The sequence below is a fragment of the Monodon monoceros genome, unplaced genomic scaffold (assembly GCF_005190385.1).
Source record: "Monodon monoceros isolate NGI ecotype Baffin Bay Population unplaced genomic scaffold, NGI_Narwhal_1 Super_Scaffold_10, whole genome shotgun sequence".
Classification (NCBI taxonomy): Eukaryota; Metazoa; Chordata; class Mammalia; order Artiodactyla; family Monodontidae; genus Monodon; species Monodon monoceros.
This window is the reverse complement of record NW_021703766.1, coordinates 6,376,936-6,392,052: the sequence shown is the minus strand read 5'-3', so window position 1 is coordinate 6,392,052 and position 15,117 is coordinate 6,376,936. Positions and strand designations below refer to the sequence as shown.

Below are 15,117 nucleotides of genomic sequence, written 5' to 3'. Positions count from 1 at the left end.
CAGAATTAGATAGATAGTGCTATTGGTTGTACAACATTGTAAATGTACTAAAAGCCACTGAATTGTACACCTTAAAAGGGTTAAATGGTGAATTTTATGTTTTATGTATTTTACCACAATAAGAAAAAAATTCTGCCCTACCCCGAGAATTTCTGATTCAGGGGTCTGGAGTGCGACCTGAGGGCTTGCACTTCTAACAGATTCCCAGCTGCTGCTTCTCAATCACACTTTGAACAAGGTCCCAGACATTGATCTTGATACCAAACAGTTGTCGAATCCCCAGAGATTGTCAAATTACAAGGAAACAACCAGATGCTATTAGTCTCCAATTTCTGCTAACCATGCCTAAAGTTTTTGTTTTTGTTTTGGCTGCACCACGCGGCATGTAGAACTTCCCCAACCAGGGATCAAACCCACGCCCCCTGAAGTGGAAGCGTGGAATCTTAACCACCTGACCACCAGGTGGTGGTTACTCTTTTTTTTTTTTTTGGCCGCGCTGCATGGCTTGTGGGATCTTAGTTCCCGGACCAGGGATTGAACCCGGGCCCTCGGCAGGGAAAGCTCGGAGTCCTAACCACTGGACCGCCAGGGAATTCCCGGGACTTTGTTACTTGAGTTGAGTCCAGATGACCTTGGAGGAGGCAGAAACCAGCTGGGAGCCCTCATTACTTTCTCCTGAGACAAGGTCATGGGTGTTCTGGCTTGCAAAGGTATTAGAAAATGAGAAAGCTGCTGTGGGCATGGGACCCTGGTACCCCTATAAAAGTGTCCTGCACCTGGTTCCATATTGGAGAGAGGAGTTACCCCAACACCAACAAGCAATGCTCAGATACCAGCAGGGTGTCCTACAATTCAACTCAATTCTGAAGCTCTCTACCTCTCTACCTGGAGATAGCATTAGATCCCACAGGTTAGGGCTCAGTCCTACAAAACTGCCCCCCATCCCCACTTTGGATGCCAGTGGCAAGCTCAGGTTATCACCTGTGCTTCTGACCGATTTGCTATAGATCAGAGGTACCAACTGCCCCCTCCTTGGGTTCGCTTAATTTGCTAGAGCAGCTCACAGAACTCAGGAAACCTGCTTACTCACTGGATTACTCACTGGTTTATTACAAAGGATATTAAAGGATACAAATCAACAGCCAGATGAAGAGATACATAGGGCAAGGCACAGGGAAAAGGTGTGATGCTTCCACGCTCTCTGAACTCCCTACTCTCCCCAAATCTCCCTGCTCAGCAACCTGGAAGCTCTCCCAACCCCGTCCTTTGGGGTTTTTATGGAGGCTTCCTTATAGCATGTGATTGACTAAATCATTAGTCATTGGTGATTGATCTCAATCTTTCTGCCCTCCCGGGGGAGAGACTGAAAGTTCCACCCCTCTAATTGGATCCTGAACCAGCCCTCCGCCTGTCCTTAGGAGAGGTTCGCGTTCCATTAACATAACAAAAGTCCTCCTTAACCTTTGCCACTCTCATCTCTTAGGAAATTCCCAGGGTTTTAGAAGCCCTGTGCCAGAAACAGCAACCATGACCAAATACATATTTATTATAAATCAAAAAATCACACCTTACCTATACAGCCTCAGGCTGAAAAGCTGCAATATTTCTGCCCTGTTAATAGAGCACTCGCTTGGAAAGCCCTTTCTTTTCTGTAATTCCTATATGGTCATATGTTAGCTTTAGGTCAGGAACAAGAGGATCTCCTGGTAGGTGCTGATCATTATGGCTAGGAGGAGTGTTTTGAGGCCCTGTGTTACCTCAGAGGACATCAAGAATATTTGAATGCTAGAACCTTGGGAAATGTTACTAACTTGTTGCTTATGTCACACCAAAGGAGTCAGGCAAAGACCAGGACCGAGTCCCCTGAGGGGGCTGTGGGGAAAGGGCCTCACAATTCTGTAAGCTCCAGGATTGTAATTTCAAGTTTCCCTCCGTGTTAGCCACGGCCAACAGTATGCCATAAGGTCAAAACAAGGACCACCAGAAAGACAAGGACCACCAGAGTGATCAGAAACATGAATGCTGAGTTTATTCTTGCCAGGGAACACATTCACTGAGTAGTTCCCCGAGGCAGAAAAGCTGGGTGGGGGGGGACTGGTATGTTCTAGAAAAGGGGGGGATGCTGCCTTCATGGTAGCTACACCAAGTAGGGCTAGATGGTTTGCAGTTATGAAGGATGGAAAGAGTCCATAGGTCTGTACGTGGTTGGTTAAAACACGTCCCATTGTTGACTGGGTGTTCCATTAAGTCGCTGAATAACAAGGTCACCCCATCTTCTGAGCCATTTACCGGCACTGGCTACTTAGAATCGATTGGAGGGAACCCCAGCATTCAGTTTTGGTACCTCCTAAGCGAGTACTGCTCTAAGGGCAAAGTTTTGCCTTTGCATTAGCCACGTCCATCAGTGATGGGGGTGAGCGTGGAATGGAGTGAGGAAGAAGTATATTGTCACTTTAAATTTGGTTGCAGCCTTGGCAGAAAATGTTTCAAAAGCTCTAGCTTGCTTAGGGTGCTTCTCTCATGTTTTAACATTTCAAGTTAGCCAGGCCTTGATTTTTGGGCCTCCCATGCCAAACTTCAATAAACTTAATTTTTTAGTTTTATTTACCAAAATGTTAGGAGCCCATATGATCTTGGTATGGCCGAAGACCTACATGGGAGCTAGGCAGTTCTCCTGACCTAGGCGTGTCTTTTAATTTTAATTTTTCTTTTAAAAAAAATTTTTGGCTGCATTGGTGCTGCGCGCGGGCTTTCTCTAGTTGCGGCGAGTGGGGGCGACTCTTCGTTGCAGTGCGTAGGCTTCTCATTGCGGTGGCTTCTCCTGTTGCGGAGCACGGGCTCTAGGTGCGTGGGCTTAGTAGTTGTGGCTCACGGGCTCAGTAGTTGTGGCTCACGGGCTCAGTCACTCCGCGGCATGTGGGATCTTCCTGGACCAGGGCTCGAACCCATGTCCCCTGCGTTGGCAGGTGGATTCTTAACCACTGCACCACTAGGGAAGCCACCTAAGCGTGTCTTAAAGGGAGTATGCATTTTTAAATTTTTTATTTGGAAATAATTATAGACTCACAGGAAGCTGCAAGGAAATGTACAGGGAAGTCCTGTTCGCCCTTCATCCAGACTCCCCTAATGATAACATTTTACATAACTACAGTACAATGTCAAAGCCATTGGTACCATGCACAGAACTTATTCAGATTTCACCAGTTATATCTGCACCCATTTATGTGTGTGTGTTTATAGGTCTGTGCAGTTTTATCCTATGTATAGCTTCCTGTAACTATGAACACAATCAAATACAGAATGGTTCCAGCACCATAACGATCCTGAGATACCCCTTTTATGGCCACATCCACACACTCACCCCATCCCCAACTCCTGGCAACCACGAATCTGTTCTCCATCTCTGTAAGTTTCTTTCAAGAATATTATATAAATGGAATCATACAGTATGCAACCTTTTGAAACCGGCTTTCGCTCAACATAATTTAAAGGAAATATATTTTGACCAAGGCATATGTAGCTCAAAAACAAACAAGCAAAACCAAACATATAAGCAGAAAATCTTTCTTCCAGCATAGCACTAGAAAGTCTCTTTTAATTTCAGTCTCTTGAAACACAACATACCTTATGCCCCACATCTGTGAGACTTGGATCAAGGATCAAACAGCACTGCCAGGTTACTATCCAACTTCTGAGATCACAACTTCCACAACCAAAACAGAGATCTCAGTTTTTCCAGAGCCCAAGCTGTATTAATATTTACATGTCCAGAGGACAGAAATAAATGGAAAAAAATCATAGATGTTCTCTCGAAGTGTTTAACAACCCTATCTGCCCGTTGGAATCACCTGGGGGAGCCTTTAAAAATCCCAGTGCCTTGGCAAATAATAGGAAGGTCTAATAGGGAGCTTACTTTGTGCCAAACACTGTTTTAATATATTAATTCACTTAACTTTCACAACAACCCTGTGATACATGTATTATCATTATTCTTAATTTACAGATTAAAAGACAGGCACATAAACATAAACTGGTTTTCTAACTTTAACTGCCTTTCCTAATCAATGGCAGAGCTGGGATTTGAACACAGGCAGTGTTGGCTCCAGAAGCTGGCTCTTTACCTGCTGCCCTCTGCTAACCTTCCTTCCAACTGGCCAAGCTCACCTCACCTCTAAAAACCGTGGAGAAATGAGCATAGTCTAACCGCACAGACTGGGTTGAAACTTTGAACAAGTTGCTGCAACTTCTTTGGCCCTTCTCCCCAGTCAAAGGAAGGAATTGGATTTTGAACTAAGATTTGGTGAAACTAAAGATCACTTAAACAAGCATCAGCTAGTTATACGTGACAAGATGGGAACAGAGCTGAATGTTTGATGGCAGATACTATACTGAAATTTCAGCAGTTAAGCCTCAGGACTCTTCCTTTTAAGTGACAGGGCCAAACCTCAGACTGACTTAAAGAAGGGAGAAGGAGTTGATTAGCTCATCGACTGTTTGGAACCAAGTTTCGAGTCATCGTGACTCTCCCCCACCTCCACTCCCCGTTTCCGTCCTCAACCCCTACCTCCAGCTTTCTGAACTCCCTTCTCGCTCCTCTGCTTCCCTTTGCTTCCCTTCTCCTGTGTGGGGGCAGAAATGGCCCCTGGGAGTGCCGGTGTTGCACCATTATCACACTTAAGTAGTCAGGAATAAACCATAAAAGCATCTCCCTTCCATGATCTAGATCAGGACTCTGGCTCAGCTGAGGTCACGTGCCCAGCCCCAAACCAATCTCCAGGTCCAGGGGATGGGGTATTATGATCGGTCAGGCTGCCTCTCTGAATGAGGACAGAACTGTTGACTGACAGCCTTCCTACAAAGACAGGGAGGTAAGGATGAGTTTTTCTCAAAAGGAAGTTATGTGAGCCAGACCAAAGCTTTTTTTTTTTTTTCATTTTGGCCACACCGCACGCGGCATGTGAGATCTTAGTTCCCCCACCAGGGATGAAACCCGCGCCCACTGTATTGGACCGCCAGGGAAGTCCCAGACCAAAGCTTTAATAATCATGTAAGAATAATGATGATAATTGACATTAGCTATTCTAGGTATCTCTACTTCAATGCCTATATTCCCTTCCCCCAGTTTTATTGGGCTATAATTGGCATATAACATTGTATTAGTTTCAGGTGTACCGCATGATTTGCTATATGTATACGTTGCGAAATGATTACCACAATAAGGTTAGTTAACATCCATCACCTCACAGTTACAATTTTTTTTCTTGGGATAAGAGCTTTTAAGATTTACTATCTTGGACTTCCCTGGTGGCGCAGTGGTTAAGAATCCGCCTGCCAATGCAGGGGACACGGGGTCCGAGCCCTGGTCTGGGAAGATCCCACATGCCACGGAGCAACTAAGCCCGTGCGCCACAACTACTGAGCCTGGCGCTAGAGCCCGCGAGCCACAGCTACTGAAGCCCGTGCACCTAGAGCCCGTGCTCCTCAGCGAGAGAAGCCACCGCAATGAGAAGCCCGCACACCACAATAAAGAGTAGCCCCCGCTCACCACAACTAGAGAAAGCCCACGTGCAGCAACAAAGACCCAACACAGTCAAAAATAAAAAAATAAGTAAATTTATAAAAAAAAATTTACTGTTAACAGCTTTCAAATATACAACACAGTACTGTTAACTATAGTCAGTATGTTGCACATTACATTCCCAGAATGTATTTGTTATAACTGGACGTTTGTACCTTTTGACCTCCTTCATGCATTTCCCCAGCACCCCACCCCTCACCTCTGGTAATCACCAGTCTGTTCTCTGTATCCATGAATTAGCGTTTTTTGTAGTTTTTTTTTTTTTAAAGATTCCACATATAAGGGAGATCCCATGGTATTTGTCTTTCTCCGTCTGACTTACTTTACTTAGCATAATGCCCTCAAGGTCCATAGATATGTATCTAGGAATCCATCACCACAATCAAGATAGTGAACATGACCTTCATTCCCCAGACTTCCTTGTCCCCCATTCTAACCCATACCCTGGCCCCCCAGCAGGTAACCACTGATCCATTCTATCACTATAGATTTGTTTGCATTTTCTAGAATTATAAATAAATTGAATCATACAATACATACTGTTTTCTTGTCCAGCTCTTTCTTTCACCATAATTATTTTGAGACTCATCCATGCTGTTGTGTGTATCAAGTTCATTCCTTCTAGTGACTGAGTTGTATTCCATTGTACGGCTGTATCACAGTTTATTCATCAATTCAGCCAGTGGATGCTTCTTTGACCAGGGAAATCTTTGCCAAACCTGGGACCCTTAATGTCATGGGCTCAGTCATCCTGGGTTCCCCATGAGGTCTCCTGGGTGCTCTGAACCCCTTCATAATCTCGTGTCTTCCAGTGAAAGAACACCAGGAACACACCCGTATTCATTTCCTAGGGCCGCCGTAACAAATTAGTGGCTTAAAACGACAGGAATCTATACTGTCACAGTTCTGGTGGCCAGAAGTTCTGAAATCAAAGTGCTGGCAGGGCCACCTCCCTCTGAAGGCTGTAAGGGAGAATGCCTCCTTGCCTGTCCCAGCATCTGTAGTCCCAGGCATTCCTAGGTCTGTGGCAGCGTCACTCAAATCTGTCTCCATCTTGACATGGTCTGCTCCTTCGTTTCTCTGTGTCTTCTCTTTCTCTGTCTCTTACAAGGACAGCCATCATTGGATTTAGGACCCATCCTAATCCAGGATGGTCTCATCTTGAGATTTGTACCTTAATTACATCTGCAGAGAACCTTATTCCAAGTAAGGTCACACCACTTTTCTGGCTTCCTTTGTTTCTGCCTTCCATAGCTCATCCCTCACAGCTGGTCCAATGAGAGACGCAGTTTAAGGCTCAATCTCTCTCAGCTTCTAAAAGAAATGTGATTCAAGTGGAATAAAGAGCATCTGCCCCCAGCCCTAGCCAGCCCTCCTAGAATAAGTCCTTTCTCACACCCTCTTTTTTTTAACCCCCAATTTATTATTTTACAGTTCTACAGGCCAGAAGTCTGAAATGAGTCTCATTGGGCTAAAACCAACGTTTTGGCAGGGCTGAATTCCTTCTGGAGGCTCTACGAGCAAATCCATTTCCTTGTCTTTTCTAGGTTCTAGAGGCTGCCTGCATTTTTGGTTCATGGCCCCATTTCTCTGTTTTTAAAGCAGCAACATCGGGCCATCTCTCTCATTCCAATGCCCTTCTCTCCTCTCTTTCACTTATAAGGACCCTTGTGATTACATTGGGCCCACCTGGATAATCCAGGCTAAGCTCATGATCAAGGTTGATTAGCAACCTCAGTCCCCCCTTTTCCATATAATCTAACATATTCATAGGTTCCAGAGACATCTCTGGACATCTTTGAGGGACCATTATTCTGCCTACCATACCTCTCTTTCCTATTTTCCACTTTCTCTGTCTCCCTAGTGATTTCCTCAGATCTAGCTTTTAGGTAACAAATTCTCAACTGTGTTTGAACTACCATCTAATTTTTCTACTGAGTTTTTTTTTTTAAAGTTTAGTTGATTTACAATATTGTGTTAGTTTCAGGTATACATCAAAGTAATTCATATATATATTTCAGATTATTTTTCATTGTAGGTTATTACAAGATATTGAATATAGTTCTCTGTGCTATACAATAAACCCTTGTTGCTTATCTAGTTTATGTATAGTAGCTTGTAACTGTTAATCCCATACTTCTAATTTATTCTCCCCCCGCTTTCCCCTTTGATAACCATGTTTGTTTTCTATGTCTGTCAGTCTGTTTCTGTTTTGTATATCGATTCATTTGTAGTATTTTTTAGATCCCACATATAAGTGATATCATATAATTTTGTCTTTGTCTGACTTACTTCACTAATAGTCTCAGGTCCATCCATACTGCTGCAAATGGCAATATTTCATTACTTTTTATGGCTGAGTACTGTTCCATTTCATATATATGGTATATGTATATACCACAGCTTCTTAAGCCAACTCTCTGTTGATGGGCACTTGGGTTGTTTCCATGTCTTGGCTATTGTAAATAGTGCTACTATGAACATTGGGGTGTATGATGTATCTTTTCAAAGTAGAATTTTCATCTTTTCTGGATACATATGCAGGAGTGGGATACCTGGATCATATGGTAGCTCTATTTTTAGTTTTTAAAGTAATCTCCATACTGTTTTCTATAGTGGCTGCACCAATTTACATTCCCATCAACAGTGTAATAGGGTTCCCTTTTTGCCACACTCTCTCCAGCATTTATTACTTATAGACTTTTGATGACAGCCATTCTGACTGCTCATACCCTCCTACAGGGATGCCCCACGGTTCCCTATGGCCTGAGTTACTCCTCGTTGCAACAAGTATTAAACCCAATTTGTTCAACTACAAGTTCTATAATGGAGAGAACAGTGCCCACTCTGTCCCCACTTCCCCAAAGATATGTCTACCCAGAATCTCAGAATGTAGGTTGGCCAAACTGGAAGGTCAGAGGCTGGGGCAGATGCTCTTTATCCCACCTAAACCACATTTAGCTTAGAAGCTGGGAGAGATTGAGCCTTATGGTTGGTTTGCCATTGGACCAGCTGTGATGAAGCCGACATGGGAAGCAAAAGCAAAAGCAAAGGAAGCCAGACAATGATGTGACCAAGAATATGCATTCACCTGCATACAGAGGGCGTCTGTCTTCCTTCCTCTGCCTTAGTCACCACTGATACCAGTTCCTGGCATGACATAGGTGCCATCTAAATACTTAGTGGATGAACAAATGAAAACATCAGACCTGATTTTTTTTTCTCCCATTGTTCCCATAGGAGGGGTTCCAATGGAGAAGTTGGCAGCCTATAGCTCATCCAAGGCAGCTCTGACCATGTTTTCAGCAGTCATGAGACAAGAGCTCTCCAAATGGGGAGTTAAAGTCTCTGTCATCCAGCCTGGAGGCTTCCGAACAAGTAGGTGTCTGAGGCCAAGAGCCCTGCAATATTCATTCTGGAAGGGATGCTGAAGGTCCTTTGTTTTGACAGAGTTCAAGCCAAACCCCTCAGTGGTGGACCAAAGAGGGGTTGGGATGGGTGGCCTTCTTCTAAGTATAGAGGGGCAGGTGCCAGGTTTTGCAGTGTACGGTTGCTCTCCTGCCGCCTTTCACCAAGGAATTAAGTTTTGATGTTATATATTTTTCAAACACAACCTCCTCCCCTCTGAAGGACATGACCCACATCCTTCTACCCCGGGAGGAGATGGCCATCCTCTCCTCTCCGCTCCCTGAATTTCTGGACTCTGAGCAGATGTAGACGACCCCCATGGCTCAGTTCTTAGTTCTGGGTCATCAACCATGTAATCGGTGATCTAAATGAAGGTGTAAAAGAGCATATCTAATAAAAGGCCACACACTGGGAGGGATGCCTAACACACTAAAGAACAAACCCTAGAGGTCTGAATATTAACCCAAATGCACCAGATAAAAATCTAAAAGAAAAGCAGAACTTTGTCTTGAAGCATTTAGCAGCCAGGATCTCCCAGAGCTGTCCAGGAGGAGCACGAAGACTCGGTGAACGGGCTCATCTGGGAAGGAAACCGAGGGAACGAGACCTGGGCCACTCAGGTTGAGAGGCGGGACCAGGGCAGCAGGAATGGAGGGAAGGTGAAGTCTTGAGAGGAGTTTCCAACTTGGGGACTCCCTGGGCAGGTGGGAGAGTTGAGGGGAGTTGATGGAGAAGGAGGGTGGGTCCAAGATGATGCCGAATATGGCAGCCTGAGAGACAGAGCACAGAAAGCTGCCTGACAGCTAGTGGAAGGGGAGAATGATGAATTTGAATTTGAACCTGGCAGGAGGATTGAGAGTTTGGTGACACAGCCAACGAAAACTTCCAACACACAGATGCAAGATTCCCTTTGGACCGGAGAGCAACCCTGCAGTTAAGTTACAGTTTCAAGGGCTCGCTGAAATTGTCATAGCTAGCATTTTGGGCAGCTGTTCTTATCAGGCACTAGCCATTTTCCGTACATTCTTTCCTGATATTGTTGATCTTATTTTTTTAATTGAGAAATATATCATATACACACATAGTTTAATAAATTATCAATATTATAAAAATTCATGTACTTAACATCAAGATCAAAAAATAAAACATTGCCAGCTCTCAGAAGCCCTCACATGGTCCTCTCCAGTTTTAGCCCTCTCCTCCCTGCAGCAGGTAACCTGTCATACTTTTTGTAACATTCGTTTATTTGCTGTTCTTGACAATGTTCCATGCATACAGGCATCCCCAAACAATAGTTTGGCTTTACTGGTTTTTGAACTTTAAATGGAATCAATGTGTATGTATTTTTTTTGCGTCTGGCTTCTTTCACCAAACATTATGCTTTCACAATTCATTTATATTGTGTGTAGCTGTAGTTCATTCATTTTCATTGCTAGTATTCTGTGAATATGCCACAATTTTTCTACTATCGATGGGATATTTGGGTCACTTTTGGACAACTGTGAACAATTCAGCTGTGGACCTTCTGGCACACCTACTGTGGCGTATGTGTGTGTGATTTTTCCTATGACACATACCCAGGAATGGGATGACTGGATCATAGATTTTAATTATCTTCAACTTTATTGGATAATTCCATATTGTTTCCTTAATTATCATTCCAGTTTTACTCCCATCCTTTCCATATATGTCTTAATCTGCATCACAGCCCTGGGGAGTAGGTTTAATTGACATCATTCACCAGGTGAGGACACTGAAGTAGGATGGGTAATATATAGCTCAGCATGGACATCTGTGACACCACGATGGTGGGGAATTTGAAACCAGATCCCTAGGTGCAGAGCCTGGTTCTTTCTTTTATATCAGGATGTCCTCAGTTTAAAGCTGTTATTTGATGGTCTCTCTAAAGGCAAGAGGCCAGACAGTGGAGGGCTGAGGACTTAAGTTTGGAGAATGACATTTGAAGTGGGGGATGAGGAAAGGAATCTTTAGGGACACAAAGAGCTCCTGAAGACATTCAGGGAAACATATCAGATTTTTTAGGTACCCTGCAATAAAAACTAGCTCAAGCATATTGCACGCTTCGCAGATTTTAAGACTTTATGTGTACAATCTCACTTAATCCTCACCTATGAGGTAGGCATCATAATATTCCCATCTTATGGGTAGAAAACCAAGGCTCAGAGAAGTTAAGGAATTTCTCAAGCCACAGTGCTGATATGAGGCAGAGATGGGATTTGGATCCACGTCATGTTACCAGTTTTATTGTGTGTAGCCCCAAAGTGGCAGGGGATGGGCAAGTGTGTATCAAAAGTGGCAGATGGGGCTTCCCTGGTGGCGCAGTGGTTGAGAGTCTGCCTGCCGATGCAGGGGGCGCGGGTTCATGCCCCGGTCGGGGAGGATCCCACATGCCGCGGAGTGGCTGGGCCCGTGAGCCATGGCCGCTGAGCCTGCGTGTCCGGAGCCTGTGCTTCACAATGGGAGAGGCCACAACGGTGAGAGGCCTGCGTACCACAGAAAAAAAAAAAAAAAAGTGGCAGATGAAGGTTAACAAAAGGGTGGTGGCTTTGTCATCAATAAAGAGAGTTTTGGGGATTTTGGACAGGGTAGGCACAAGAGTGATTTGAAAGTCCATGAAGTGTTTAAAGAGGGAGGAAGTGGAGAGGAAAAGGAATCCCCTGTGAGAGTAGAGACTGGGGCAGAAGTAGCTGGAGGAACAATAGTTCATGCGAACATGTTTTTTAAGATGCAGAAGCCTCTGGAGTAGTAACTGTCAGGGTAATCATTTCTTTGAGTATGGTCGTGCCTTCATGAAGAGAAATGAGCAATTGAAACTCCGTTTGCGTTTCCATGAGTATAATTGGATTTCACTGGCTTACATTTCATAGTGAGGCTCCCCTGCAGTCCTGGTATCCAGGAGTCACCCAAGCTAGCAAAGATTCATCCCCACAGCAATCCCTGAGCAATCACACACTTTGTGGGAGGGAGTGTGGGTTGCTGCAACCTTTCTGGAAAGTAATCTGGCACTAGCTGTTAAAATTCAAAATGAATGTGTTTTTTGACCAGACAGCCACCCTTTGGGGACTGTAGCCTAAAGAAGTGAATGCCGAAAAACAAAAGGATACATTGTGCAAAGCTGGTGACGGCAGCGTTCCCTGAAATGGTGAAACCTAGGAACGACTGGCAAGTCCTTTGATAGAGAAATGGTGACTAAAAGCTGCTCAATGGAAACTTCTGCTGCTTTGGTTTCAAACTATAGCCATTGACCAGGAGGCGTCTGTGATTCATTACTTAGCAAACAAACAAAAATCAAAACCCACAAACAAACAAAAAAGCAAATTCCTGGAAAATACGTATAGTATGATCCTTTTTGTGTTTTGTTTGTTTCTGGTAAAATAAAATTAAGCCAAAGCCAAACATATCTATATGTTTGTACGAGCAAGAAGGGAGTGTAGAATGACACACAATACTGTAAGTTTCCTCAGAGGAGATTAATTTTTAAAACATATGCATCTCCTTATTATTCATTATTTATATAATGAGCAGCCATTGCTACTATATTTTAAAGTAACTATATAGATACTATTAGATTTTATATAATAAGCAAGAATTTACTTCTATATTAAATATATGGTTATATATTTAATCACATATAATTTATGTTAAAATTTAATGTATTATTTAAAATGAAATTAAAATTATATTTGTTAAATAGATAACATGAGGGACTTCCCTGGTGGTCCAGTGGTTAAGACTTCGCCTTCCAGTGCTGGAGCGGGGTTGGGGGGGATGGGAGGGGTGGGGTATGGGTTCGATCCCTGGTCAGGGAGTTAGGATCCCACATGCCTTGGGGCCAAAAAACCAAAAACATAAAATATAAGCAACACTGTAACAAATTCAAGAAAGACTTTAAAAAAAATAGATAGCATGATACTCAACATTACATATTTTTTTAACCTTTTTTTTTTTTTTTTTGGCCGCGTGGCTTGCAGGAACTTCCCTGACCAGGGATTGAACCCAGGCCACGGCAGTGGAAACCCAGAATACCAACCACTAGGCCACCAGGGAACTCCCAACATTATATATTTAATTTTATACACAGAAGCAGGCGTTACTGCTATATTTTAAAAAATTATATGTGTACATATATATGTAGGTATATACATATTGTGTAGATAATATATATTATATACATTATATTTTATATTGTATATAATAGTCATGAAAAGATATGTACTAGAATGTTTGTGGCAGCACTATTCGTAAAAGCCTCAACTTGAAAACAACCCAAACGCCCATCATAGTATAATAGATAAATAATTTATGGCATATTTACAGAATGGAAAGCTACTGACTACACAATACATGCATCCATGTATTCATATGTCTAAAGTCAGGCAAAGCTACTCTACTCTGTTCATCTGACAGTGGCTCCTGGAAAGGTGGCCGAGGCTGGTTTGTCCTTTTCTTGGTCTGGTTGCTGGTTACATGAGCTATTCAGTTTGTGGAAACCTATTCATCTGTGCACTGTTCTGTATATATGTTTAAAAGAATAGAATTGCCATTATAAAGCACATACTTTAAAAGGCATTTGGGAATATCCTTCCCAACAGAGGCCAATTCACAAGGGCCTTCTTCCCAATTAGGGGTAGGACATGCCTGTTTTAGCCTTCCCAGCATCTGAGCCTCTCTTTTTCTTGCACCTCAGACATCGCAGGCACGAGTGACATGTGGGACAAGCTGGAGAAAAACATCCTGGACCACCTCACCCCTGACGTGCAAGAGGACTACGGCCAGGACTATATCCTTAGGGAACGCAATTTTCTCATGTTCATGCAAACCTACTCTGTAATGGACGTCTCCCCAGTCCTCTTGGACGTCCAGCATGCCATCTCTGCTAAGAGCCCCTTTGCATTTTATGCACCCGGGAAAATGTCTTATCTGTGGCTCTGTTTTGTTTCCTTTAGCCCTACTGGCATATTTGATTATTTTAGCAAAAAAATGAACAGCCATAGAAAGAGCATGCCCAGAGCGTTAAGCATGCCTAACTGGAAGAATGAGGCCATGTAGGCAAATCAGTGGGAAATGTTAAGAGTCTTGGAATGAAAGGGAATCTCGAGCTTCCCATTAAAGCTGTGGTTTCCTACCTTGCAGCCCCTGTGAACTCTGTTGATTGAATAGTGAGACAGCAGGGAAGAGGGCAGGGCACAAACTTGAAAAGAATGACATAGACATTGAGCATATGACATAAAACTGGTTAGAACCGACTAGGCCCAAGATGGCAGAAGATTGAACTTCCAGTAGACCTTCAGCCTCATTATACGCACATTATAAGCTAAATGACACACCCATTGGCGCCATAATAGTTCTGAGGCAGACCATAAAAAGCCAAAAACTGGGCGGTGGCCCAATTCCTGGAAATCCCCACCCCTTCCCTGAAATAGTTGGAATAATCCTCCCACTCGTTAGCCTATGAAATCACCCAGCCCATAAAAACTAACCACCCCATATTTTGGGGTGCTCTCAAGCCTTTTGAGATGGACCAAATTCTGTCTATGGGGTGTGTATCTCTCTCAGTAGATCTACTTCTTACCTATCACTTTGTCTCTCACTGAATTCCTTCTGTGATGAGACATAAAGAACCTGAGCTTCATTAAGTCGTGAGACCAGGTGTGCGATTTCAGTTAAAAGACAGCGGGTTTGAGTCTCAGTCTGGGTTGTGAGGTTTCAGTAGGACTTACTGCAGGGTGGAAATGATCACCATGGAGAGCATTAATTGGGTGTTTACACTGAATACATTTCAGATATTCTCTCATCTAGTTCTCATTTGAGAATGGAGGTAGGAATCTTCACCCCTACTTCATAGGTAAGGGAATTAAGGATCAGAGAAGTTAAGTTCCTAGTTCGTTGTCACACAGCCAACAAAAGGCAGAGCTAGAATTGAAATCCAGGTTGGACTCCACTGCTTGCCAGGAGAGGCAGAAGAGAAAGAGAGATGAAGAGGGAAAAGAGAGAGGAAAGGGAGGAAAGGAGGAGGAAATGGTAAGGACCACAGTCAAATCAAGTCTTTCTCACTGTACATTGATATCCTCTTGTAACTACTGCTTCCAAGGTATTGGATTCATTGTATG

General features: G+C 43.5%; 1 protein-coding gene across 1 annotated transcript in view; it reads left to right on the top strand.

The window, feature by feature from the left end:
• The window catches only part of HSD17B2 (hydroxysteroid 17-beta dehydrogenase 2), a 66,681-nt gene extending 52,542 nt beyond the window's left edge, over positions 1–14,139 (top strand). The window contains exons 4-5 of the mRNA XM_029208021.1: positions 8,819–8,956; positions 13,695–14,139. Of these exons, the coding sequence (XP_029063854.1) occupies positions 8,819–8,956; positions 13,695–14,056 (500 nt within the window). The 3' untranslated portion in view covers positions 14,057–14,139. The remainder of the gene's footprint in view (positions 1–8,818; positions 8,957–13,694) is intronic.
• The last annotated feature ends 978 nt before the right edge of the window (positions 14,140–15,117 follow it).